At 42.9% G+C, this 26,797-nt stretch overlaps 1 protein-coding gene across 2 annotated transcripts in view; it reads left to right on the plus strand.

Moving 5' to 3' along the window:
• Window positions 1-26,797, plus strand: part of LOC132829722 (rho guanine nucleotide exchange factor 12-like) — a 134,676-nt gene that overhangs the window by 29,548 nt on the left and 78,331 nt on the right. The window contains exons 3-11 of one of the 2 annotated variants that reach the window (XM_060847093.1): window positions 6,136-6,230; window positions 7,957-8,055; window positions 8,252-8,301; window positions 12,494-12,551; window positions 14,794-14,990; window positions 15,765-15,839; window positions 16,481-16,600; window positions 16,863-16,923; window positions 25,087-25,172. In XM_060847093.1, coding sequence (XP_060703076.1) covers window positions 6,136-6,230; window positions 7,957-8,055; window positions 8,252-8,301; window positions 12,494-12,551; window positions 14,794-14,990; window positions 15,765-15,839; window positions 16,481-16,600; window positions 16,863-16,923; window positions 25,087-25,172 — 841 coding nt within the window. The remainder of the gene's footprint in view (window positions 1-6,135; window positions 6,231-7,956; window positions 8,056-8,251; window positions 8,302-12,493; window positions 12,552-14,793; window positions 14,991-15,764; window positions 15,840-16,480; window positions 16,601-16,862; window positions 16,924-25,086; window positions 25,173-26,797) is intronic. The other variant, XM_060847094.1, reaches the window with a different exon arrangement.

Genomic DNA, 26,797 nt, shown 5'->3' on the forward strand with positions numbered 1-26,797 from the left:
AACATCTGCCCCCAATCAGCTTTTGAAAGTTCTTGCCTAATACCGTCAAAATTGGCCTTTCTCCAATTTAGAACTTCAACTTTTAGATCTGGTCCATCCTTTTCCATCACTATTTTAACTCTAATAGAATTATGGTCGCTGGCCCCAAAGTGCTCCCCCACTGACACCTCAGTCACCTGCCCTGCCTTATTTCCCAAGAGTAGGTCAAATTTTGCACCTTCTCTGGTCGGTACATCCACGTACTGAATCAGAAAATTTTCTTGTACACACTTAAACTCCTCTCCATCTAAACCCTTAACACTATGGCAGTCCCAGTCTATGTTTGGAAAATTAAAATCCCCTACCATAACTACCCTATTATTCTCACAGATAACTGAGATCTCCTTACAAGTTTGTTTCTCAATTTCCCTCTGACTATTAGGGGTTCTACAATGTTCTCATCCCTTTCTTATTTCTCAGTTCCACCCAAATAACTTCCCTGGATGTATTTCCTCCCTCAGCACAGCTTTAATGCTATCCTTTATCAAAGATGCCACTCCCCCTCCTCTCCTGCCTCCCTTTCTATCCTTCCTGTATCATTTGTATCCTGGAACATTAAGCTGCCAGTCCTGCATGGTTCTGTAATTGCTACGACATCGCAGTCCCATGTTCCTAACCATACCCTGAGTTCATCTGCCTTCCCTGTTAGGCCCTTTACATTGAAATAATTGCAATTTAATTTGTTAGTCTTACCTTGTCCCTGCCTGCCCGTTTTGTTTTGTTTTGTTTTGTTTGTTTGTTTGTTTGTTTGACTCGCTTCTGTTCTCAACTGTAGCAGTGTCAGATTGATCTCTTCCCTCACTATCTCCCTGGGTCCCACCCCCCCCACCTTACTAGTTTAAATCCTCCCAAGCAGTTCTAGCAAATTTCCCTGCCAGTATATTAGTCTCCTTCCAATTTAGGTGCAACCCGTCATTATTGTACAGGTCACTCCTACCCCAAAAGAGATTCCAATGATCCAAAAATGTGAATCCTTCTCCCATACACCAACTCCTCAGCCATGCATTCATCTGCTCTATCCTCCTGTTCCTGCCCTCACTAGTTCGTAGCACCGGGAGTAATCAGATATTACTACTCTCGAGGACCTCCTTTTTAAATTTCTGCCCAACTCTCTGTAACCCCCTTCAGAATCTCGACCGTTTCCTTTCCTGTGTCATTGTTTCCAATGTGGACAATGACCTCCTGCTGGCCCCTCTCCCCCGTGAGAACATTCTGCACCCTCTCTGAGACATCCTTGATCCTGGCACCAGGGAAACAACACACCATTCTGCTTTCTTGCTGCTGGCCACAGAAACGTCTGTCTGTACCTCAGACTGGAGAATCCCCTAACACAATTGATCTCTTGGAACAGGCGTACCCCTCATTGCATTAGAGCCAGCCTCAATACCAGAAACTTGGCTGTTTGTGCTACGTTCCCCTGAGAATCCATCACCCCCAAAATTTTCCAAAACCGCATACCTGTTTGAAATGGGTATATCCACATAAGACTCCTGCTCTAGCTACCTACCTCTCTTACCCTTCCTGGAGTTAACCCATCTATGTGACTGTATCTGAGACTCTTTTCCCCCCCCTGCCCCCCCCCCCCCCCCCCCCCCCCTTCCTATAACTGCCATCCATCATATGCTGTTGCTGTTGCAAATTCCTCATTGCTTCTAACTGTCTCTCCAACCGATCCACTCAATCTGATAAGATTCGCATCCAACAGCATTTATGGCAGATATAATCCACAGTAACCCTTAAACTCTCTTTAAACTCCCACATCTGACAAGAAGTACATATCACTCTATTAAAGGCCATTTTTGCTCCTTCACAATCTACAGACCCAGAAATTAACACTGTCTTATTCCCCCACAAACACTGTGCCAAGTTAATTAATAGTTATGGCTCATATTTTAAGTTTAATCAAGAGACATATCTCCAAAAACATATAATCCCACTCTACTCACTACTGCAGATTCTCTGTAGCCCACACTTAAAACAACGATTAACTTATCTGATTCTGCGCTGTGAACTTTGCCCAACAGTTCCTCCAAGATTAGTTGTGAATTTCACTGTTTGTTAATTTTCCCAGATGCACTCTGATGTCCAGTGATCCATGAATTCAAACAGCAAAGGCAGTGTCAGTTTCTTTCTTTCTCTCTCTCTCTCTCCTGCACTGACCTCACCATGTGCTTCCTTTGTCTGCTCTTCTCCCTTTTAAAACTGCTGTTGTTTTGACTTTTTGTTTCTAAAGTTCCAAAACAATGCAACAGAATATAAAGCAGTAATTGCTGCTCCTGGAATTCGAGGAAATCACCTCCAGCACCTAAAATACCTCAAAAAGAAAGGAGCAGCTGTTACAGCCAGAAATTTTTCCCGTCCTCCATCTTGGATATATAAATGATTTGGATGAAAATGCAGTTGGGTCTGATTACTAAGTTTGCAGATAACTCAAAAATTAGTTGAGTTGTTGATAGTGAGGAAGGTTGCCAAAGGATACAGCAGGAGATCGATCAGTTGGAAAGTTGGGTGGAGAAATGACAGATGGAGTTTAACCTAGACACATTGATATACAGAGGGAACTTGGGCTGCAAGTCATAGTTCCCTGAAAGTGGTAACACAAGTGGATAAGTTGGTAGAGCAGGTGAATGGCATAGTTGCCTTTATCGGTTAGAGGATTGAGTATGAGAGTTATGTTACAGTTACGTAAGTTTCTAGTTAGGCCATACTTGGGGCATTGTGCACAGTTCTGGTCACTACACTGCAGGAAAGATTTCAAGGCTTTGAAAAGGGTACAAAGAAGTTGACTAGGGTGCAGCCTGGATTGGAGTGCAGTAGGTATGTGGAGAGGTTGGGCAAACTTAGATTATTTTTGATACTGTCAGAGGCAGAGGGGTGACCTGATAGAAGTATATAAATATGAGAGGTGTGGATAGTCAGCGTCCCTTTCCCAGGATGGAAATGCCAATACTAGAGGCAAAGATTTAAGATAAAGGAACAGTTTAAAGGAGATGAGTGAGGCAAATAATTCTACCGAGAAAGGTAAGGGAGGTGATAAAGGAAGTATAATAACATTTATAAGCAGAATAGACAGACATATGAACAGGGAATAGAGGGATTAAGGATCACGTCAGGCAGATGAGATTAGCTGAGAGTAGCATCATGATCGGCACAAACATGAAAGGCAAAAGGACTTGTGCCTGCGATATGTTCCATTAGCTTTTTGTTAACTTTGAGTTAGCAGAGTCTCAACTATTTTTAACATATTTTAATGCTGAAAATGTGTTGCTGGAAAGGCGCAGCAGGTCAGGCAGCATCCAAGGAGCAGGAGAATCGACGTTTCGGGCATGAGCCAACGTCAATTCTCCTGCTCCTTGGATGCTGCCTGACCTACTGTGCCTTTCCAGCAACACATTTTCAGTTCTGATTTCCAGCATCTGCAGTCCTCACTTTCTCCTAACATATTTTAATGACCTGGTTAAGAGAAGTGATTGTTATGTATCCAGGTTTTACTGATGAAGCAATGTTAAATGGGAGAATTAGCTGTGAAGTCGACACAGACAGAGGGAGATCTGGAACACAAGCAGATGGAGTGGCAAAGAATGTGACAAATGGATATATAATGAGGGGAAATGTGAAGTTTTCTACTTTGGTAGGTACAGCACCAAAGCCTCTGATGTTTAAATGGTGAGAGGCTAGTAAATGTTGGTATATGTAGAGACTGAGAAATCCGAGAGATGTACAGCACAGAAACAGATCCTTAGGTCCAACTTGTGCATGCCAACTAGATATCCTAACCTAATCTAATCCTATTTGTCAGCACTTGGCCCATACCCTTCCAATTTTGGTGTCATCTGCGAACTTACTGAGTTCACCTCCTAAGTTCACATCCAAATCATTTATGTCAATGATGAAAAGTAGTGGACCCAACACCGATCCTTGTGGCAAACCACTGGTCGCAGGCCTCTAGTCCGAAAAGCAACCCTCTGCCATCACCCTCTGTCTTCTACCTTGGAGCTGGTTCTGTATCCAAATGGCTTGTTCTCCCTGTATTCCATGAGATCTAACCTTGCTGACCAACCTACCATGACGAACCTTGTCGAACACCTTTCTTTTACAAGTACATGTAAATCCTGTCCCTCAGAATTCCCTCCAACAACTTGCCCACCACAGATGTCGGGATCACTAGTCCATCGTTTCCTGGTTTTTCCTTACCACCTTTCTTAAACAGTGGCACTATGTTAGCCAATCTCCAGTCTTCCGTCTCCTCCCCTGCGACTATCGATGATACGAGTATTTCAGTAAGAGACTCAGCAATCACTTCCCTAGTTTCCCACAGAGTTCAAGGGTACACCCAATCAGGTCCTGGGGATTTAAGACCTCCAGCATCACCACATTTGTAATATGGATATTTTTCGAGATGTTGCCATCTATTTCCCCACTTTCTATATCTTCCATGTCCTTCTCCACAGTAAACACTGATGCAAAATACTTGCTTAGTATCTCCCCCATCTCCTGCGGCTCCACACATAGGCTGCCATGTTGATCTTTGAGGCACCCTATTCTCTCCCTAGTTACCCTTTTGTCCTTCATGTATTTATAAAAACTCTTTGGATTCTCCTTAACCCTATTTGCCAAAGCTATCTCTTGTTCCCTTTTTGCCCTCCTGATTTTCCTCTTCAGTGTATTCCTACTGCCTTTATACTCTAAGGACTCACTCGATCCCTCCATTCTATACCTCTCACTCGATCCCTCCATTCTATACCTCTCATATGCTTCCCTTTTCTTAACCAAAATCTCAATTTCTCTAATCATCCAGCATTCCCTACACCTACCAGCCTTTCACTCTAACAGGAATATGCTGTCTCTGAACTCTCGTTATCTCATTTTTGAAGGTTTCAGCTGTCCTTTTACCTGTGAACAACTGCCCCCAATCAGCTTTTGAAAGTTGTTACCTAATACCATCAAAATTGGCCTTCCTCCAATTTAGAACTTCAACTTTTAGATCTGGTCTACCCTTTTCCATCACTATTTTAAAACTGATAGAATTATGGTTTCTGGCTCCAAAGTGCTCCCCCACTAATACATCATTCACCTGCCCTGCCTAATTTCCAGTCTTTGTATAATCATCACAGATACAGTAAGGAATCAGACAAAGAAATTATAAGTTAGCCTTCATTTCAAGGGGATTGTTGTGCAAAACTACAATTTTTGCTGAGATTATGTTGAACTTTGGTACTCACACTGAATACAGTTTGCAGTTGCGATCTCATTTCATCTGAGGAAGAATATGTGTGTGTGTTAATAGGGAGCAATGGTGATTTATGGAACTGATTCCTGGGATGAGGTGACCTTGCTGTGTGGTGAGATTGTTTAGAATTAAACTGTATTCTCTGGAGTCGAGAAGCATGGCAGTAGTCTTATTGAAATATTAGATTATGATGGGACTTTAAGGCTGCATGCTGAAAGGATGTTTCCCTTACAGCTGAGGCTAGAACAAGGGAACACAATTTAAAAATATTTTGTCTCCCATTTATGATGGAGATGAGACAATTTTCCTTAGTGTTGAGAGCTTGTTACCTAACACCATCAACTCTCTTCCCCACAGTGCAGGAGGCAGAGTTATTGAATATTTTTAAAACCAAAATCAATAGATTCTGATCTAAAAAAGTTGTTGGGATTAGTCAGAAAGTACATTTGAGGCGACAATCGGATAAACCATGATCTTATTGAATGGTGAAACAAGTTTCAGGGGCTGATTGTCTACTCCTAACTTGTACATTCTTGTGTTTGTTTGTCCGTGTTTAGAACTGAATATGACGTGTCTTCACTCAAGGTTTTGAACCATTGAATTCTACCCTCAGAGGATTCTTACTGCTCTGTCATTAATTTTTAATGTTTGGGATTGACATGTTACTAACTACTTAGAGCAGGCATGGAATTGCAGTTACGGCCAAGGATTAGTGTTAGAGCAAAGACAATTTCACTTTCTAAAGAGAGGCTGTGCAGTTTGCACAATGTGAGAGAAGCTGCAGTGAAGGTGCAGTTTACATAATATCCACAAGTGGGTGCTTGTTGTTGTGATCTGATTATATTGATTGCACTGTTTTGTCACAGGCAAGGAAGTATACTGAACAAGGATCTGTCGCCTGATAAGAAGCATGACAAAAAGAACTCTGAGAAATCTCCTCTATATGAGTTTGACCCGACAGGTAAGACACAACTGAAGGCAAGAGCCTATTTTCTGCACCAGCATTTCAATGACTGGGGATTAATCATTCACTGTTGAGTTCGAAAAGGTATTTTGAAGCAATATTTGGACATATTATAACACACCTCCAAAACAGGTGGGACTTGAACCTGACCATGGGCCAGAAGTACAACTACTGCTGCACCATAGGACCCAGAGTGAGCAGTTTGATTGTGACAAAAACATGCAGATCCCAAGTGCACATTGTCAGCATTGTTCTCAAAGAATCAGTCAGCTTAATGGTTTAAATGCAAGATGTGGCACGTTGGCTCAGCCGTTAGCATTGCTGCCTCACCGCGCCAAGGACCCGAGTTTGATTCCCACCTCCGGCAACTGTCTGTGTGGAGTTTGCACGTTCTCCTCGTGTCTGCGTGTGTTTCCTCCCACAATCCAAAGATGTGCAGGTCAGGTGAATTGGCCATGGTAAATTGCCCCTAGTGTTAGGTGCATCATTCAGGGGGAATGGATCTGGGTGGGTTACTCTTCGGATGGTCGGTGTGGACTTGTTGATCGGAATGGCCTGTTTCCACACTGTAGGGAATCTAATCTAATACAATAACAAGGTGCTTGAATGGTCAGCTTCTCTTGCTCCTCCCCTCTACATTGTCCTGTGTTTTGCAGAAATGTGCAGTTTCTGGTCTGTATTGTTATTTCTCAGCAAATGGCCCCAAGCCATGGTGACTGTTGATGCTCAAGGGATTTGGTAATTCTTTCATCAGTGTATCTGTACTGTTGATCCTTTTCCCCCATTTCTGGTGAATTGTTATCTGCAGGCCACCCAATGATGGATATCTCTTCAGAGAACCAGTCATTGATGCATTAATTGAGTGGATTCTGTTCTTTGGGCTCTGGGTTCAGATAGCAGCTGTTTTATTGCTGAATAGTGGTGAGATGTGTATGGAGCTTCAGCATGCACAGAATTGCAGCATGTCATTGCACACTTCTCTTTAGTAAAGCAAGCTTGGTGGTGCTGAGGAAGGAGTTATGCAGAGGGCTGAATCTCTTCCTCATTTCAGTTCATGGTGTACAATGCTTTGCCAACTGTTACTGACTAGATTTAGTCTCTCTCCCATCATTAAAAATATCAAATGCCGTCAGGTCTGCCACACTCTCAGATTGAGATGTTACTATCTGAAACATGATCAAATCAACATCCATTGAGTACAGGTTAAATTGTTGAACTAATTGTCTCCCAAAGGATGATGTCAAAGCGGGGTTGCTGAAATTGGGATATCTTGAACAGGATGACTTAGAATAAAGACATTGAGAATTCGAAAAGAAAATTCTTCATTGGAAGAAGTGTGAATTTTTGTATTTCTGTACTTTTTAGATCTGTGGATGTTCACATTGAGCATATTCAAATGAAGATTGTCACATTTTGGGTAAAGGAGATATTGTAGGAGAATGGAATGGAGGTAGAAAATGAGCCTTGATTTTGAGTGGCAGAGCAGGGCCATCTGCCAGTTCCTGCATTCTTGATGAGGCATATTGTGTGCGCTGGAGGTAACTATGGACTTCAAACGAGGTTGGAAAGGATAGTTTGGGAGGGATGTTCATTCCGCTGCTAAGGTTGATTATGTTTTGATGTTCTGGGATCATGACATCAGCTCCCAGCTCAGATTTGTTTGCTTTGAGTGACAGCACTTCAGGAAGTTACTCACTGATTTCTGCTCTTTCATTTTACCCAGGCCTGGTTCAACGCTGTGTCATAATCCAGAGAGATGAGAACGGATTTGGCCTGACAGTCAGTGGTGATAATCCTGTATTTGTCCAGTCCGTCAAAGAGGGTAATTTTGTACCAACTACACACTTTGCAAAGTTTTCTCTTATTTGGAGGCAATTTTCTCCCTAATTTAAATGTTCCCTCCCTGCTCGGTGCAAATATAATTTGAAATATCTGTAAACAGTATCCAGTTTCTGAAGCAGGATTGGTGGTTGATGTGTGTTGGTTCTGTTTTAATTCTCCATGTATTTCTTTGACAGATGGGGCAGCTGTTCGGGCAGGTGTGCAACAGGGAGACAGAATTATTAAGGTGAGGCATATCATCCATTCTGATATTATCTGCGTGGTCCAAGTAATGTTACAATATCTTGCTGTGGTGCCCCTCGTGTCTTTTTAAAATCTTTCTTCTGTCATTCACCTTGTTTATGCTACTCGTGATTTTATAAATCAACAATACAAAGTCGCTCCTCAACCTCCTACACTCCACAGAAAAAAGTCTGTCTCGCCTTTCCTTATAACTTAAACCCTCCTTTCCCGACAATATCTAGTAAATACCTTCTAATATCAGGGTAATCGGAACTGGACACAGTACTCCAGAAGAGGCCTCACCAACATCTTGTACAACCTCAACATAATGTCCCAACCCCTATACTCACAGGTCTGACCAATGAAGGCAAGTGTACTAACTGCCTTCTTAACCACCCTATCTATACATGACGTTTCAAAGAATTCTGTACCTGAACCCCTAGGATTCTCTGTTCTACAACACTACCCAAGGCCGTAATTTTAATTATGTAAGTTCTGCCCTTGTTTGTTTTACCAAAATGTAACACCTCGTATTTATCCAAATTAAACTCCATCTGCTGCTACTCTTCAGCCCATTGATCTGATTGGTCAAGATCTCTTTGTAATCTTAGATAACCTTCTTCACTGTCTACTGTACCACTAATTTTGCTGTCATCTCCAAACTTACTAAGCCTGCCTTCTGTATTCTCATGTAAATCATTTATATAAATGACAGAAGTTCGCCCAGCACTGATCCCTATTGAACACCAAAACCAAACCTCCATCTCGCGCTCTCGCTCTCGTGCCATAAAGTCACTTTTGTTTCCAATTGATAAGCTCACCCTGAATCTCGTGATCAAACTTTACTAGTTAGCCTACTGTGCAGACTATTGTCAAAGGCTTTACTAAAGTCCAAGTAAACAACGTCAACTACCCTGCCATCATCAATCTTATAAGACCATAAGGCATAGGAGCGGAAATTAGGCCACTCAACCCATTGAGTCTGCTCCTCTATTCAATCATGGCTGAGAAGTTTTTCAACCCCATTCTCCCACTTCCTCCCCATAATCCTTGATACTCAAGAACCTATCTATCTCAGTCTTAAATATACTGAATGATCTGGCCTCCACCAGCCTTCTGTGACAATGAATTCCATAGATTCACCGCTCTCTGGCTGATGAAGTTTCTGCTTATCTCTGTTCTAAAAAGTTTTCCCTTTTACTCTAAGTCGATGCCTTCGGGTCCTAGTCTCTCCTACCAATGGAAACATCTTCCCAACATCTATTCTGTCCAGGCCATTCAGTATTTTGTATGTTTCAAGTAGATCCCCCATCATCCTTCTAAACTCTGTTCAGTATAGACAAGAGTCCTCAAACGTTCCTCACATGTTTAGCTTTTCATTCCTGGGACCATTCTCATGAACCTCCTCTGAACACGCTCCAGGCCAGTACATCCTTCCTGAGATACGGCGCTCAAAACTGCAAACAATACTCCAAATGTGGTCTGACCAGAGCCTTATAGAGCCTCCAAGTACATCGCTGCTTTTATATTCAAGTCCTCGCAAAATAAATACCATCATTGCATTTACCTTCCTAATTATTGACTCAACCTGCAAGTTTACCTTGAGAGAATTCTGGACTAGAACTCCCAAATCTCTTTGCACTTCAGACTTCTGAATTTTCTCCCCATTTAGAAAATACTCAGTGCCTATATCTTCCTATCAAAGTGCATGACCTCTCAGTTTCCTACATTGTACTCCATCTGCCACTTCTTTACCCACTCTCCTAACCTGTCTAAATCCCATTCCTTCTGCAGCCCTCCCACCTCCTGAATGCTGCCTGTCTCTCTACCTATCTTTGTATCATCAGTAAACGTTGCCAGAATGCCCTCAGTGCCTTCATCTAGATCGTTAACATATAAAGTGAAAAATTATGGTCCCAATGCTGAGCCTTGCTTGTCACTGGGTGCCATCCTGAGAACCCTTTTATCCCCACTCTCTGCTTCCTGCCAGACAGCCAAGCTTCTATCCGTGCTAGCACCTTACCTCTGACAACATGGGCTCTTATCTTACTCAGTAGCCTCCTGTGTGGCACCTTGTCAAAGGCCTTATTGAAGTCCAGGTAGATAACATCTATTGGCAGTCCTTGGTGTAAGTTGCCTGATACTTTTCCTCAAATAATTCCAGCAGATTTTTCAGGCATGACCTCTCCTTAATGAAAACTCAATGCTGACTTTGCTGTATTTTGCCATGCACTTCCAAGTATTCAGAAAGCTCCCCTTCACGATGATTCCAGGATCTCGTGTGCCCTCTTGCTTCATTTTTTGGGAATGTCAATTGTTTGCGATTGTTATATTCCCTCAGTTTAGTTGCTGGGGTAGATCTGTACCCAGTTTCTGTTTGAGCCAGGACAGAGTATCAGCAGGCTTTTCCTATGGAGTAATTGCAACTGCATTGATGATGCTATTGCAAATTGGAGCAAAGTTTCCAGTCAGAAGCAGGAATGAAGACTATATTCTGGATATTCTCAGCAGCTCTGGCCGTGTGTGTGGAGTGAGAACAGTGTTAACTTTCAGGTCCTGAATGTTTCCAGCATTTTCTGTTTTTATTTAACATTCTTAGCATCTACTGTTTTTTGCCATGTGTCAGGACCCCTGGTGGATCCTTGGGTTTAGGGTGTAGGTTTGGTATCCAGACGTTTCATTACCTGGCTAGGTAACATCATCAGTGGCAACCTCCAAGTGAAGTGAAGCTGTTGTCTCCTGCTTTCTATTTATATCTTTCTCCTGGATGGGGTTCCTGGGGTTTGTGGTGTTTTCCTGTTCGTTTTCTGAGGGGTTGATAGATGGCATCTAGATCTATGTGTTCGTTTATGGCGATGTGGTTGGAGTGCCAGGCCTCTAGAAATTCTCTGGCATGTCTTTGCTTAGCCTGTCCCAGGATAGATGTGTTGTCCCAGTCGAAATGGCACACCCACGGGATCTCCGCTATTTGGATTCATATCAGAAGCAGTAATGCAAAGACTAGAACAAACAGCCCTACCAACCATCAAACCAAAAATCTGGTCCGCTACGTAGATGACACCTTTGTCATCACAAAATGAAACAAGATAGAATAGACATTTAACATCAACAACACCCTCACAGGCATAAAGTTCACCAAGGAGGAAGAAACTGACAACAAACTCGCATTCCTGGATGTCACAGTCGAAAGAAAGGACAACTGAGAACTACAAACCTGTGTATACAGAAAACTGACAAACACTGACCAAATACTTAACTACACCAGCAACCATCCCAATACACACACACACACACACACACGTATCAGAACACAATTCCAACGAGCTACCACACACTGCAGCACAGACGAACTTTGGAAAACAGAGGAGAACCACCTATACAACGTATTCAAGAAGAACAGATACTCAAAACATACAGTGCGCAGATTCCTCAAGAACAAATCACGACAAGCAGACCAAACACAGCCAGAAACCCGAACCATCTTACCATACATCAAAGAAGTTTCAGAAATGATAGCCCGACTACTAAGCCCCCTCAGAATTCTAGTAGCACACAAACCCACCAACACTCTCAGCCACCATGATACACGAACACCAGCTAGCCACAAAAAGACACGACTGTCTCTCCCTCGTAGCCCTACACACGGATGAAAAAAAACCATCATATCGACTGGGACAACACATCTATCCTGGGACAGGCTAAGCAAAGACATGCCAAAGAATTCCTAGAGGCCTGGCACTCCAACAACAACGTCATAAACAAGCACATAGATCTGGATGCCATCTATCCACCCCTCAGAAAACGATCAGGAAATGACATCACCACAAACCCCAGGAACCCCATCCAGGAGAAAGATATAAATAGAAAGCAGGAGACAACAGCTTCGCTTCACTTGGAGGTCGTCACTGATGATGTTACCTAGCCAGGTAATGAAACGTCTGGATGTCAAACCTATAGCTCAGCGAGCCAACCTACGTCCTAAACCCCAACCTGAGCTACAAACCTTGCAAAAAGGATCCTTGGCTTCTGAGTGAGTGAATTGCTCAATTAGTTGTAGACTCTGGTTGAATCAAGAACTCTTTTGATGGTTTTATCTTTCCCTTATAAATGCAAGACAGTGTTTTGAGGCCAGTATTTCCGACATTATTGTATTAGCAAATACTTGACAAAGTTTAATCAAGGTTTTATTTCTACAGGTTAATGGATCACTGGTGACACACTCGAACCATGTAGAAGTGGTCCGGTTAATCAAATGTAAGTGAGCAATGACCTATGACATGTCCCCCCCCCCAAATTCTAGTAGACAATGGCTATCCCAACATTTGCAATCTAGAGAGATACAGAATGCATGCAATGGCATGTGGTGAGATAAGTCAGGCAACCTCGCCCCTCAATTTTCATCTGACACATTGTTCATCTGGTATTACTGGATATATAGTAAGTGATTTGCAAAAATAGATGTGATCTTGGGAAAGTAGTGGAATGTTTATTTGTTTGAATGCATTTTCCACTTTGAATAGGGTTTTGGAAGTGTTAAGTTTCAGCTGAACAGAAACACGATTAGAGTTCAACATTTTATCTTCATTAGACAGCACCTTACAAACCCATGACCACTTCCATCTAGAAGGACATGGGCAGCAGGTACTTGTGAACACCACCTACAAGTTTCCCTCCAGGCAACTCCCCACCCTGACTTGGAAATATACTGCAGTTCCTTCACAGTGGTTGGGTCAGAATCCTGGAATTCCCTCTCTACTGACACTGTGGGTCAGCCCACAGCAAGTGGACTGCAGCAATTCAAGAAGGCAGCTCACCACCACCTTCTCAAGGGCAAATAGGGATGGGCTATCAACGCTGGCCAGCCAGTGACACCTAAGTCCCACAAATGAGTAAAAAAAACTCATCTGAAATATGACACTGTACCAATACAGCAATCACTTAATACTAACCCTTTGCCAGCATGGTGCTCCCTGGATCCTTCCTTGGAAGCAGTATGCCAAATGTATGTGGTGGTGTCCTGCAGATGGATGGGTGCTTTTTGTATTTGAGCTGAGCTAAAAAATAGATAAAGGCTGGGAGATAGGAATGAGAGGTAACTCTAAACTCCTGAAGATGAAACTGAGCTGCATTGATGTGGATTTGCTTGCTGAGCTGGAAGGTTCACTTTTGGACATTTCCTCACCATACTAGGTAACCTCTTCAGTGAGCCTCTGGACGAACCTTCTGGAAATGAACCTTCCAGCTCAGCGAGTAAACATACATCCAGAGCCTCAACCTGAGCTACAAATCTTCTCAAAACTCGCTAATCGAGCTGCATATTTGGAAAGCTGTTTTACATAGTGTTACTTCTGTGATTCTCAGTTTTACGTACTGAGCCTTACCGAGTCTTGTATTTATACCTGTAGTTGTCCACTGCAGACTGGTCTATGCTAAGCAGCCTCACTTTGTCCTAAAGCTTTCTGTGAAGCAGCTGCATGGATAGCTCTGAGATTCTATGGTTTAGGAAATTTAAGTGTAATTTTCTCACTTCGATAAATGTGTATAATATGGAATAATGTGGTGACAGTAAAAGTAGAAAAGCAGCATATTGTTAAGTGGCAAGAGTGTGCAAGAATGGGGGAATCTAGGAGCCCTAGCACTTAAATCACCAAAATCTTGTAGACAGAAACATCAAATGATTTAGGAAAGCCATAACTTTCTAGTTGTTTCTTGCAAAGGAAATGGAATATGAAAGTCTGAATGTTTTACTACTGTTGTATAACGCTTTGGTAAAATCACAGCTGGAGCACTGTGTACACTTTTGAACTCCTTACTTAAGTAGGGATATAAATGTGAGAAAAGCAGTTCGGAGAACGTTCACTCGTCTGATTCCTGTGATGAACGGATTATTTGGAGGAAACTTTGGACAGGCGAGACCTGTATCCATTGGCGTTCAGAAGGATGAGATGATTTTATTAAAATGTGCAAGATTCTGAGGCACTTGACAATGTGGACGCTAAAAGAATGTTTCTTCTTGTGGGAGATGAGAATCAGAGTGTGGTGGAATTGGGGGTCATTGTATTTTTAAAGCTGAGGTTTTCGATGAACAAGGGAGGTGAGAGTAATGGATCTAAACAGGAAAGTGCACTATAATTGTATTGAATGGCAGAGTATGCTGGAGAGGGTGAATTAGCCTACTGTCCCCGAATTGCATGTTTTTTTCAGGGCTTAATAACTGTTGAGGAGAAAGTGAGGTCTGCAGATAGTGAAGATCAGAGCTGAAAATGTGTTGCTGGAAAAGCGCAGCAGGTCAGGCAGCATCCAAGAAACAGGAGATTTGACGTTTCGGGCATAAGCCCTTCTTTCCATATTGTAGTACCGGAAACAACCGGGTAGTCAGTAGACATCACAGCAAGGTCCTACCACATGAGTCTCATGACCAGGTAATCTGTTTCAGTCAGAGATGGTAATGGCTAGTGGATTTTGTGACGTATGTTCTGTTTTGTTCTGTCACTAGCTGGGTCATATGTGGCCCTCACAGTCTTGGGTCGTCCGCCCGGGTCTCCGCAGATCCCATTCTCGGCAACCGATGGAGATCCTGGGGCTTTCTTCTTTCCTGGCCAACAAGGAGCACTATCCCCAAATCCAACCTTCTCCCCATATTCTTCAAGTAGCAGCTGCCCAGATAGGATCACCAGCCCCATGCCTGTGGCGGTAAGTGTGTAGAGTTTTATTTTTAATCGATATTGACCAAAGGAACATGTCATTCACACACGACTTCGTGTGGCCTCAGGTTCACCCAGTGTATAATGTTGTGTGAAATGGACTGTGTCTGATCAGCACCTTCTGAATTGCAGAAATCCTGACCAAGTCTTGTGCAAATTAAGTTTTAGTCTTGACATCCCCAAGAATAACACCGGAGAGCAGTCAGCCTCTCCAGATAACTCTAGGAAGGGAGTGGTGAGAAAGATGGAGAGGGAGGATCATAGGCTATTGATGGGGGAAGGGGTTTGGCCATAGGCCATCACCGGGTCAGGATAATGCTCCCAACGGGAGAGGGAGTGACTGTGTGTCATTGCTGGGTGGAGTAAGAGACTGGGTTTCTGTTGAATGGTGAGATGGTGGAAATGATTCAATGCTATCACCTTCATTGGTGATATTTGAGGAATTCTTCTGCATACACACTGAATATGCAGGAACCTCTGTCACTGCAGGGCATCGAGCTGTTCCAGCAACAGGAATGAACTGTACTTAAAAAATGTGCCATAATACTTAAATCACACTGGAGTATCTGTTGCTTCAGGGAAGGTGAAAATGAAAATCTAAATTCCTCTGTGTCCATTTAATGTATATATATTTCAGCATCTCTGTAATTCTGTCTGTGAGATCAGCAGTGCTTCTTTCTAATAACTTGGATGGTTTTAATTAATTCAGTGGAGCAAACACTGAGCTGTAACAGTATGACTTTTTTCCCTTCATTTGCTATAGGAAGACACCCTTGTACACAATCAGAAAGTTGAAATCCTGAGAAACATGCTGGGCACTGAGATCCGGCAGCTGCAGGTAAGTCACATGATTCAGGCATGAGTAGTGTTTAATAGAAAACTACATAAAGTTATGGAATCTTGTCTGTTTTACCCCAGCGTCAATGTTTATTAAAATCCAGCAATCAAACGGGAGTAGACAATTAATTACTAACAGAGTTACTTGGATCATTGTGTATTTCCAAGGTCCACTGTTCATGTCACATATCCAAAAATGAGTATCAAACACTTCCAGAACAGTGATAACATGGGTTAGATACAGAGTAAATCTCCCTCTGCCTTGTCACCCATCAGACACTCCCAGGATAGTAATAGCATGGGGTTAGATATACTGTAAAATTCCCTTGACGCTGTCCCTGTCGAACATTTCCAAACAGGAACAGCACAGAGTTAGATACAGAGTAAAGCTTTCTCCACACTGTCCCATTAAGCACTCCTGTCAGTTCCATTATCAATGACTCTGTTATCCTTCTATGATTGAAAGTGTTGTTTGGTTATGGATAATTATGGTTGTGTGTCATTGTATGGCAGAAATTTGGTGGAGACTTTGTTCATTCTGCATCTGCTCTGTTTGGTGGAGGAAGCCTCGGCTGTTTTGTCCACCTTCAGTGTTGAACCATTTATTGGATTGAGGTGATTATTTATGCTTTTTAAAAACAGCAACTTAAGGAGAAGTATGTGAGAAACCCAACACAGCAACTGCTTCGAGATCAGCAAGAAGTGGAGAAACATATTCATCAACTGCAAGAGCAACTGAGCAAAGCTACAGGCTCCTCACAGGTTAGAATGCAGGGTTTGTTTTCTGCCGTTAGGGGGGGGTTGCAGACTAGCACACTGTCATGGGTGCATTGTTGGGTGAACTGGAGTTGGTTTGGAGTCCCCTAAATATACTCTGGTATTAATCCATAGTTGTCTGCATTACAGCAGAATAAATAGAGGCTTCCACACCACAGGGCAGTCCAGCTGTCTTCGTGTTGCTGATGTTTATGTGCTGAATTGGGTTTCTGAGGAACTAGCTTCTAATATAACTTCTTGTTTTCAGGATGGCTCAAGTTGTGTACGACACTCAGAATCATTATCAATTGTGGAAAGACTCACTGATGGTAAGGATTTAAAATGTTGCTTGTACACTACCAAGAAGTGATGGTTAACATGTCACAGTCTTGACCTATAAAATTCCTCCTGTTCTGTTCTGAAACTTCTTTACTTCTTCAAAGTTTGTGAGAAGATTTGTAGCTCGGGTGATCGTTGTGGTTCTGTTCGTCGAGCTGGGAATTGCAGTGGACAGCTGGAACAGACAACCAGAAGTGGCAGATACAAATCACTATAAATGCCGGAGGAAACATCACAGAAGTGCTTCAGGGGAGGCTTCCAAGCACTGAGGATGTCACCTAGACAGGGGACGAAACATCTGCAACACAAATTCCCAGCTCGGCGAACAGAACCACAACTTCTTTACTTCTTCCTTTGCAGTACAAATTCCACAGATAGGGATTTTGAGACATGTACTGCAGTGCTGGCCAGGCATCACAACAGGCAGATGAGATGCTGTTCTCCCCGTGCTGCATGCCTACCCTCCCTACTACACACGCACGCAGCCCAGCACTGACTGTGCCTCCCACATGCTGTAAATGTCTACAAGTGATGTTTTGGATTGTCCTGACAGCAGCAGCTTACATGTTTCCAGATGTTTGAGGCCGAAATATTTATACAAGATATTGTCATGTATCATTTCAGGGTAACAATTAGAAATCAAATCCAGAGATCTGAAGCTGAGTTTGAGTCATCCACAGACTCTATTCCTGTGTCCTTACTGTCTGTCCTTTTTGTGGAAACTGCGGGGCCACTGTTAGCTCAAATCCAATTGAACAGAATTTGTCCCATTAATTCACCTGTTTTTGTTACAAATCTTTTTATGCATTCAGAGAAAGTGGCTTTAATTTAGCTTTTCTTTTTGATTTTTGACAATCCCTAATGCAGAGTTGTTGTCTCTGGTTTGTTACTCGTGCCACGTGACAGAGAGTCGAGGAATAGGGAGAGAGAGCAGCTAAATGCGCGGCTACAGGGATGGTGCAGGAGGGAGGGATTCCGGTATCTGGATAACTGGGGTTCTTTCTGGGGACGGTGGGACCTCTATAAACAGGATGGTCTACACCTGAACCTGAGGGGCACCAGTATCCTTGGGGGGAGGTTTGCTAGTGCTCTTTTGGGGGGGTTTAAACTAACTCTGCAGGGGCATGGGAACCTAGACTGTAGCTTTAGGGTGCAGGACCTTGAGGGTAGGGAGGTTAGGAACATGGCATCGATCTCGAAGGAGGGTGCCTGTAAACAGGAAGGTGGCTTGAAGTGTGTATACTTCAATGCGAGAAGTATACGAAATGAGGTAGGTGAACTTGCAGCGTGGGTTGGTACCTGGGAGTTCGATATTGTGGCTATTACGGAGACATGGGTAGAACAGGGACAGGATTGGCTGTTACAGGTTCCAGGGTTTAAATGTTTTAGTTGGGTCAGAGGTGGGGATAAAAGAGGGGGAGGTGTGGCATTGCTTGTCAAAGATAGTATTACAGCAGTGGAAAGGACGATGGATGAAGACTCGCCATCTGAGGTAGTTTGGGCTGAGGTTAGAAATAGGAAAGGTGAGGTCACCCTGTTAGGCGTTTTCTACAGGCCTCCTAATAGTCCTAGAGACGTAGAAGAAAGGATTGCAAGGATGATTCAGAAGAAGAGTGAAAGTAATAGGGTGGTTGTTATGGGGGCGTTAACTTTCCAGATATTGACTGGGAAAGCTATAGCTCGAGTACGTTAGATGGGTCAGTGTTTGTCCAATATGTGCAGGAGGGTTTCCTGACACAATTTGTAGACAGGCCAATGAGAGGTGAGGCCATACTGGATTTGGTTCTGGGTAATGATCCAGGCCAGGTGTTAGACTTGGAGGTAGGTGAGCACTTTGGAGACAGTGACCACAATTCAGTGACTTTTACTCTACTGATGGAGAGGGATAAGTGTGGACTACAGGGCAAGAGTTATAGCTGGGGGCAGGGAAGTTATGATGCGGTGAGGCATGACTTAGGATGCATGGCTTGGAAAAGTAGGCTTCAAGGGAAGGGCGCAATCGATATGTGGAGCTTGTTCAAGGAGCAACTATTGTGTGTCCTTGATAAGTATGTACCTGTCAGGCAGGGAGGAAAGGGTCGTGTGAGGGAGCCATGGTTTAATAAGGAATTGGAATCCCTTGTTAAAGGGAAGAGGGCGGCCTATGTAAAGATGAGGCGTGAAGGTTCAGTTGGAGCGATTGAGAGTTATAAGGTAGCCAGGAAGGATCTAAAGAGAGAGCTAAGAGCAGCAAGGAGGGGACATGAAAAGTCCTTGGTTGGTAGGATTAGGGAAAACCCAAAGGCTTTCTATAGGCATGTCAGGAATAAAAGAATGACTGACTAGGATAGGAATAGGTCTAGTCAAGGATAGTAGTGGGAAGTTGCGTGTGGAGGCTGAAGAAATTGGGAAGACACTGAATGAATACTTTTCGTCAGTATTCCCTCAGGAACAGGACATTGTTGCCGATGTGAATATTGAGTCACAATTAATTAGAATGGATGGCTTTGAGGTATGTAGGGAAGAGGTGTTGGAAATTCTGGAAAGGGTGAAAATAGATAAGTCCCCTGGGCCTGATGGCATTTATCCTAGGATTCTCTGGGAAGCAAGGGAGGAGATTGCAGAGCCATTGGCCTTGATTTTTATGTCCTCGTTGTCTACAGGAATAGTGCCAGAAGACTGGAGGATAGCAAATGTGGTTCCCTTGTTCAAGAAGGGGAGTAGGGATAACCCTAGTAACTATAGGCAGGTGAGTCTCACTTCTGTTGTGGGCAAAGTCTTAGAGAGAATTGTAAGGGATAGGATTTATGAACATCTGGATAGGGATAATGTGATCAAGGATAGTCAGCATGATTTTGTGAAGGGCAGGTCATGCCTCACAAACCTTATTAAATTCTTTGAGAAGGTGACTAAGGAGGTGGATGAGGGTAAAGCGGTAGATGTGTATATGGATTTTAGTAAGGCGTTTGATAAGGTACCCCATAGAACATAGAAAAATACAGCGCAGTACAGGCCCTTCGGCCCTCGATGTTGCGCCGATCCAAGCCCACCTAACCTACACTAGCCCACTATCCTCCATATGCCTATCCAATGCCCGTTTAAATGCCCATAAAGAGAGAGAGTCCACCACTGATACTGGCAGGGTATTCCATGAACTCAGAACTCGCTGAGTAAAGAATCTACCCCTAACATCAGTCCTTTACCTACCACCTTAATTTAAAGCTATGCCCCCTCGTAATATCTGACTCCATGGTAGGCTATTGTAAAAAAATACAGAGGTATGGCATTGAGGGTGAGTTGGAGGTTTGGATTAGGAATTGGCTGGCTGGAAGAAGACAGAGGGTAATAGTTGATGGTAAAGGTTCATCTTGGAGTGCAGTTACCAGCGGTGTTCCGCAAGGATCTGTTTTGGGACCATTGCTGTTTGTCATTTTTATAAATGACCTGGAGGAGGGGCTCGAAGGTTGGGTGAGCAAGTTTGCGGATGATATGTAAGTCGGTGGAGTTGTTGACAGTGAGGAAGGATGTGGCAGGTTACAGCGGGATATAGATAAGCTACAGAGCTGGGCAGAAAGGTGGCAAATGGAGTTCAATGTCGGTAAGTGTGAAGTGATTCACTTTGGTAAGAGTAACAAGAAGATGGAGTACTGGGCTAATGGTCAGATACTTGGTAGTGTGGATGAGCAGAGGGATCTTGGTGTCCATGTATAAAGATCTCTGAAAGTTGCCACCCAGGTAAATAGTGCTGTGAAGAAGGCATATGGCGTACTGGCCTTTATTGGTAGAGGAATTGAATTCCGGAGTCCTGAGGTCATGTTGCAGTTGTATGAGACTCTGGTGCGGCCGCATCTGGAGTATTGTGTGCAGTTTTGGTCGCCATATTATAGGAAGAATGTTGAGGCACTGGAACGGGTGCAGAGGAGGTTTACCAGGATGTTGCCTGGTATGGTAGGAAGATCATATGAGGAAAGGCTGAGGCACTTGGGGCTGTTTTCATTGGAGAAAAAAAGGTTTAGGGGTGACTTGATAGAAGTGTACAAGATGATTAGGGGTTTAGATAGGGTTGACCATGAGAACCTTTTTCCACGTATGGAGTCAGCTATTACGAGGGGGCATAGCTTTAAATTAAGGGGTGGTAGGTATAGGACAGATGTTAGGGGTAGATTCTTTACTCAGCGAGTCGAGAGTTCATGGAATGCCCTGCCAGTAGCAGTGGTGGACTCTCCCTCTTTATGGGCATTTAAACGGGCATTGGATAGGCGTATGGAGGATAGTGGGTTAGTGTAAGTTAGGTGGGCTTGGATCGGCGCAACATCGAGGGCCAAAGGGCCTGTACTACGCTGTATTTTTTCTAATTTCTTTTTTCTAATTTGCTCTTAATGTTAACTGGTATTAGTTATTGATGTTAATGTTATTAATGTTAAGAGATATTAGTTATTGATCACGAAGATTCTGTCTGCCTCTGCCTTAAATAATATTTACAGATTCTGCAGGAATCTTGAGGAAAGAAATTACAAAAGCTTACAACCATCTGAGATAAAAAATGTTTCCTCCTCTGTGTCTTAAATGGGCAACGCTTTATTTTTAAACAGTGACCCCTAGTTCTGGATTCTTCCATGTGAGGAAACATCCATCTGCCCAGTGAACTCCCCTCAGGATTTTGTCTCAATTAAGCTACCTTTGACTCTTCTAAACTCGAGAGGATAGGGGCCTCACCTATCTAGCTTTTCCTCGTGAGACAATCTGCTCATTCCAAGGAAGACACTCTCTTGCATTAATCTGCTGCCTATGGGCCATCTGCTTCAGGGGCTCTGCCATTGCCAGTTGCTGCCTGAGAGAGGACTGGTGCTTTGATCTGAAGTCATTGATCACTGTGGGGCAAGGCAAGGTCCCAGCTCCAAAGTCATCGAGTCATACAGTACAGAAAGAGGTCCTTTGGTGCAATTCATCTTCACTGATCTGACATCCCAATCTGATCTCGTTCCATTTGGCAGCATTTGGCCCATATTCCTCTCAACCTTTCCTCCTCTTATACCCATCCAGATGTCTTTTCAATGCTGTAATTGTACCTGCCTCAACCACTTCCTCTGGCAACTTGTTCCATACACACACCATCCTCTCCATGAAAAAGTTGTCCTTCAGGTCCTTTTTAAATCTTTCCCCTCTCACCTTAAACCTATGACCTCTAAGTTTGGGCTACCCCACTCTAGGAAAAAGATCTTGATAATTCACCTTATCCATGCCCCTCAACATTTTATAAATCTCTATAAGGTCATTCCTAAGTCTCTAATGCTGCAGGAAAAATAGCTCCAGCCAATTCAGCCCCTCCTTATAGCTCAAATTTTCTAGTACCGGCAACATCCTTGTAAATCATTTCTGCACTCCAGTTTAACAACATTTTTCTTATTGACTGGCAACCAGAATTGTACATAATATTTTCAAAGTGGCTTCACCAATGTCCATGTACAGCCAATATGATGTCCCAACTCCTATTCTCAGTATTATGACAAGCGAAGGCAAGCATACCAAATGCTGCCTTCTCCACTCTGTCTGCCTGCAACTCCACTTTCAAGGAACTATGCACTTGCACCTCTAGGTTTCTTTGTTTGACAACACTCCCCAAGGCCCTATTGATTCTATAAATCCTGCCCCGGTTTGTCTTACCAAAATATAACACCTCACATTTATCTAAATTAAGCTTTATTTGCTACTCAGGTAAAAACAATGACTGCAGATGCTGGAAACCAGATTCTGGATCAGTGGTGCTGGAAGAGCACAGCAGTTCAGGCAGCATCCAGCGAACAGCGAAATCGACGTTTCGGGCAAAAGCCCTTCATCCCGATGAAGGGCTTTATTTGCCACTCAGTCCATTGTCTGCAGACTTACTAATCACATCTCCTGTATTCATATCCAGATCATTTATACAAATGACAAAAAGCCATGGACCCAGCACTGATTCTTGTGGCACACCACTGGTCAGTCCAGTGGTCTCCAGTCTGAAAACCTCTACCACCATCCTCTGTCTCTAACTGCAAGCCAGTTTTGTATCCAATTGGATAGCTCCATCTGGATCCCATGTGATGTAACATTGCTAATCAGTCTACCATGTGGGACCTTGTCGAATGCATTGGTGAACTTCATATCGACAACATCTACCGCTCTGCCTTATCTACCTTCTTTGTCACCTTTTCAAAAAACTCAGACAAATTAATGAGACACTATTTCCTATGAACAAAGCCATGCTCAGTATTCCTGTTGCTGGGACCATGTTGGCTGGTTCAGCTTAGGGGTTGGCTGCCATGATTGCAAAGTGCTCAGTATAATCCCCGCGTGTGGAATGCCAGGGGTTTGTCCATACATTTGTGTTAGACTGAAGTTTCAGGATACACTTTGTGACCCTTAATTTGTCTAAAACTGTGTTGCATTTAAAAAAAAAGCAAAATGAAAATACAGTAAAGTTGTAAATAAGTGAAAGATGTCATTATAAGATGCGAACAAATTGAATAAAGACCTGACATTGTAAAAGGTAATGAGGAATTTTGTATGTGATCTGTGGAACAGCTTGGAAATCTTTCTCTGCTTTAGTGAGTTGTCATTCAGTTGAGTGTGATATTATTGTGGCATGTTATCCTTTGTGGCCCAGTGTCTTTTTCTGGGTAATTTCCCCTTCCCACAGGATCGGATCAGAGATTGCAACATTCTCCACTCAAACAGTGTTAACACCGTCACCAGCAGGATAGACAGCTGTTCTCCTCCTCTTCCTTGCTAGGGAGAATACCTGCTTCTAGAATTGTTCCAGGATTTTGATCTTGCACTTCAGAATGGTTGACAAACTGGACACTGAAAGCTGCCATTCTTTAACACTCTGGTTTCTTTCCCCTTGTACCAGTTTTTCCATTTGCTACATCAGCTTCAATTTCTCTCTGATCAACAACACTTTTTCTACTTTTTCACAGGCGTGACCATACTTAAGGCTGCTTACGTCCTTTCACTTGGAGATCTTGTTGCCTAATGATAGCTTGTTCAGCAATCCATGATATTGTGCCCTTGTGTGATCTCTTTATCTGGTTGGTTGACTTAAACAAGTAAATCAAGAATTAGTAGGATTTCAGCTGATCATGACCATTGTTCTGTTAGATTTGCTGTTCTGCCAGTGAGGGGTGATCATTGACTTCATATCTTGGAATTTTGTCATCCTCAAATTGGATGATTCTGATTTCATTGTACCTTTGCTTAAGTAGGTACTTAATCACGTTATGTTGTAGCTTTTAAGCTTTCGTTAATTGTTTAACCTCGCTTTGTTATAGTAGATTAAATACTGACCTCTAACATGAACAAAACGACATTTCCTTTTCCCTCTGCACCAGAATCTGAATTTGTCCTCTTATGCACCCCATTAATGATCTCTTGCTGTCTTTCTCTCTTGTATCTCTCTCCCTTTCTGCTCTCTCTCTTTTTGAAAAGCAGTGCAGCAGGAAACACCATACATATGTTTTTGGGAGGGAATACAGAATAATTGCTAGTACTGGAGATAAAAGGGGGTACCAAGTCTGCTCTGCAGTCATTCCTCCTCAAATGTGCACTCCTGAGTATTTCACTGGCTCCCTTGTTATTCCCTTGTAAAGGAATTTATGAACTGAGGATCTCCCAGGAGGCAATCCCACATCAAACCCTCTTCTCCTGTTTGATGTTTTCCAATCTCTCTAACTTAAGTGATCATTGTATATCAGTGCCAACTGTCTATACTCTGTCACTGAGTAATTGTAGCAACATGGTACTGGCATCTTTTAGCAAAGAAGGTAATTCACGGAGAGTTTCCTAGAATCTGCAAATGATTGCCGCATGCATAATATTCAAAGAAGAAAACTTTTGATGACAGTAGTTAGTTCTTGGCATAAAATTGATTCTGCTGGATGAGGTGGGTAGAATGGTTTGAGTTTGGTGCCATGTCTCAGAAGCTGTTGAATGGATTGTTTGCTGTCTTGGATTGTTGCTGAGCTTGTGATTCACTGTAGTTCACCCATACTTTTGATTCTCCAGAGATTGGCATGTAATGCCTATTTCAGCATAGACTCATTGGGCCAAATGACCTTCCATATGCCTTTAATGAGTCTTCATTTAAGTTCAGATGTTTATTTTAGTCTTGTCCTGAACCTTTCCGATTTGTGTGTCAGATGGAGGAGAGTGGGAACATGATCTGCAATCCCAGAGTGAGAATATGGGGACAGACAAAAGCCAGAGTTCATTGAGCCGTGCAGAGGTAAGGATTGCCACAGACTGATAAACCTGCAATCTTCACCCCACTCTTTAATGTTAGTTTCGTGTTTTAAAATGTTTAATACTGACAAAATGCTCATTTTAAAATTTTGAGCTTTTATTTTGCTGGCAAGTTATTTGTTGTTAAGTGTGCAATTTGTGGTAATTTGCATTCATACTAACCGTGGAGTTTATTAATGTACAGTTTATCTACCAGACAGGCACCAAACCATTTTATTAATGAAACATGCAGAAGTATTTAACTAGGTAAAATTTATATGGAATAAATAGGCTTTGAAAGCTCATATTACCCTTTTCTAGTCTGTGCTAATGCATGGTTTTGGGAGTGTGGGGTGTTACTCTGCCAGTTTAATGCCATAGATCTCGGTTTATTTAACAACATCGCAAGTGTCATTATGGACTCTTTCCAAACTTTCAGTCTCTTAGAATTGAAGCAATATGAGTGGAATGTCAGAAGCAAAGAGGCCTAGGATGCAGGGAAACCTGGCTGCCTGGATACAGAATTGGGTGGCCCATAGAAGACAGAGGGTCATAGTAGATGGAAAGTATTCTGCTTGGAGCTCAGTGACCAGTGGTGTTCCGCAGGGATCAGATCTGGGACCTCTGCTGTTTGTGGTTTTTATAAATGACTTGGGTGAGGAAGTGGAAGGCTGACTCAGTAAATTTGCCGATGATATGAAGGTTGGTGGAGTTGTAGATAGTGTGGAAGGCTGTAGTAGGTTGGAACAGGACATTGATAGGATACAAAAATGGAGTGATAAATGGTAGATGGAGTTCAACGTGGAAAAGCGTGAAGTGATTCAGTTTGGAAGATTGAATTTCCACGCAGAATACAGGATTAAAGCTAGTGTGGAGGAGCAGAGGGATTTTGGTGTTCATGTCCATAGATTCCTCAAAGTTGCACCCAAGTTGATAGGGTTGTTAAGAAGGCATATGGTGTGTTGGCTTTCGTTAGCAGGGGAATTGAGTTTAAAAGCTGCAAGATTATGCTGCAGCTCTATAGAGCCCTGGTTAGACCACACTTGGAATATTGTGTTCAGTTTTGGTCATGTCATTTTAGGAAAGATGTGGAAGCTTTCGAGAAGGTGCAGAGAGATTTACCAGGATGCTGCCTGGACCAGAGGGCATGCGTTACGAAGAAAGGCTGAGGGAGCTCAGGCTTTTCTCATTGAAGCGAAGAAGGATGAGAGGTGACTTCATAGAGGTGTACAAGATGATGAGAGGCATAGATGGAGTGGAAAGCCAGAGACTTTTTCCCAGGGTGGAAATGTCTGTCATGAGGGGCAAAGTTCTTAGGTAACTGGAGAAAGGTTTAGGTGAGATTTCAGAGGCAAGTTCTTTACACAGAGTGGTGGGTGCATGGAATGCACTGCCAGCAGTGGTAGTAGAGTCAGATTCTTTAGGGACACATAAGTGACTCTTGGATAGGTACAGTGAAAGGTATGTAGGTTAGTCTGATCTTAGAGTAGGATAAAAGATTGGCATAACAGAGTGCTGAAGGGCCTGTACTGTGCTGTACTGTTCTATGAATTTTAGGTGTAGCTCAGGGATATTTGTGGATTTATGGATAGATAGAGGTTCCAGACAGAAATGAAGAGAAATAAATCA

Source organism: Hemiscyllium ocellatum, chromosome 29 (genome assembly GCF_020745735.1).
Source record: "Hemiscyllium ocellatum isolate sHemOce1 chromosome 29, sHemOce1.pat.X.cur, whole genome shotgun sequence".
Taxonomy (NCBI): domain Eukaryota; kingdom Metazoa; phylum Chordata; class Chondrichthyes; order Orectolobiformes; family Hemiscylliidae; genus Hemiscyllium; species Hemiscyllium ocellatum.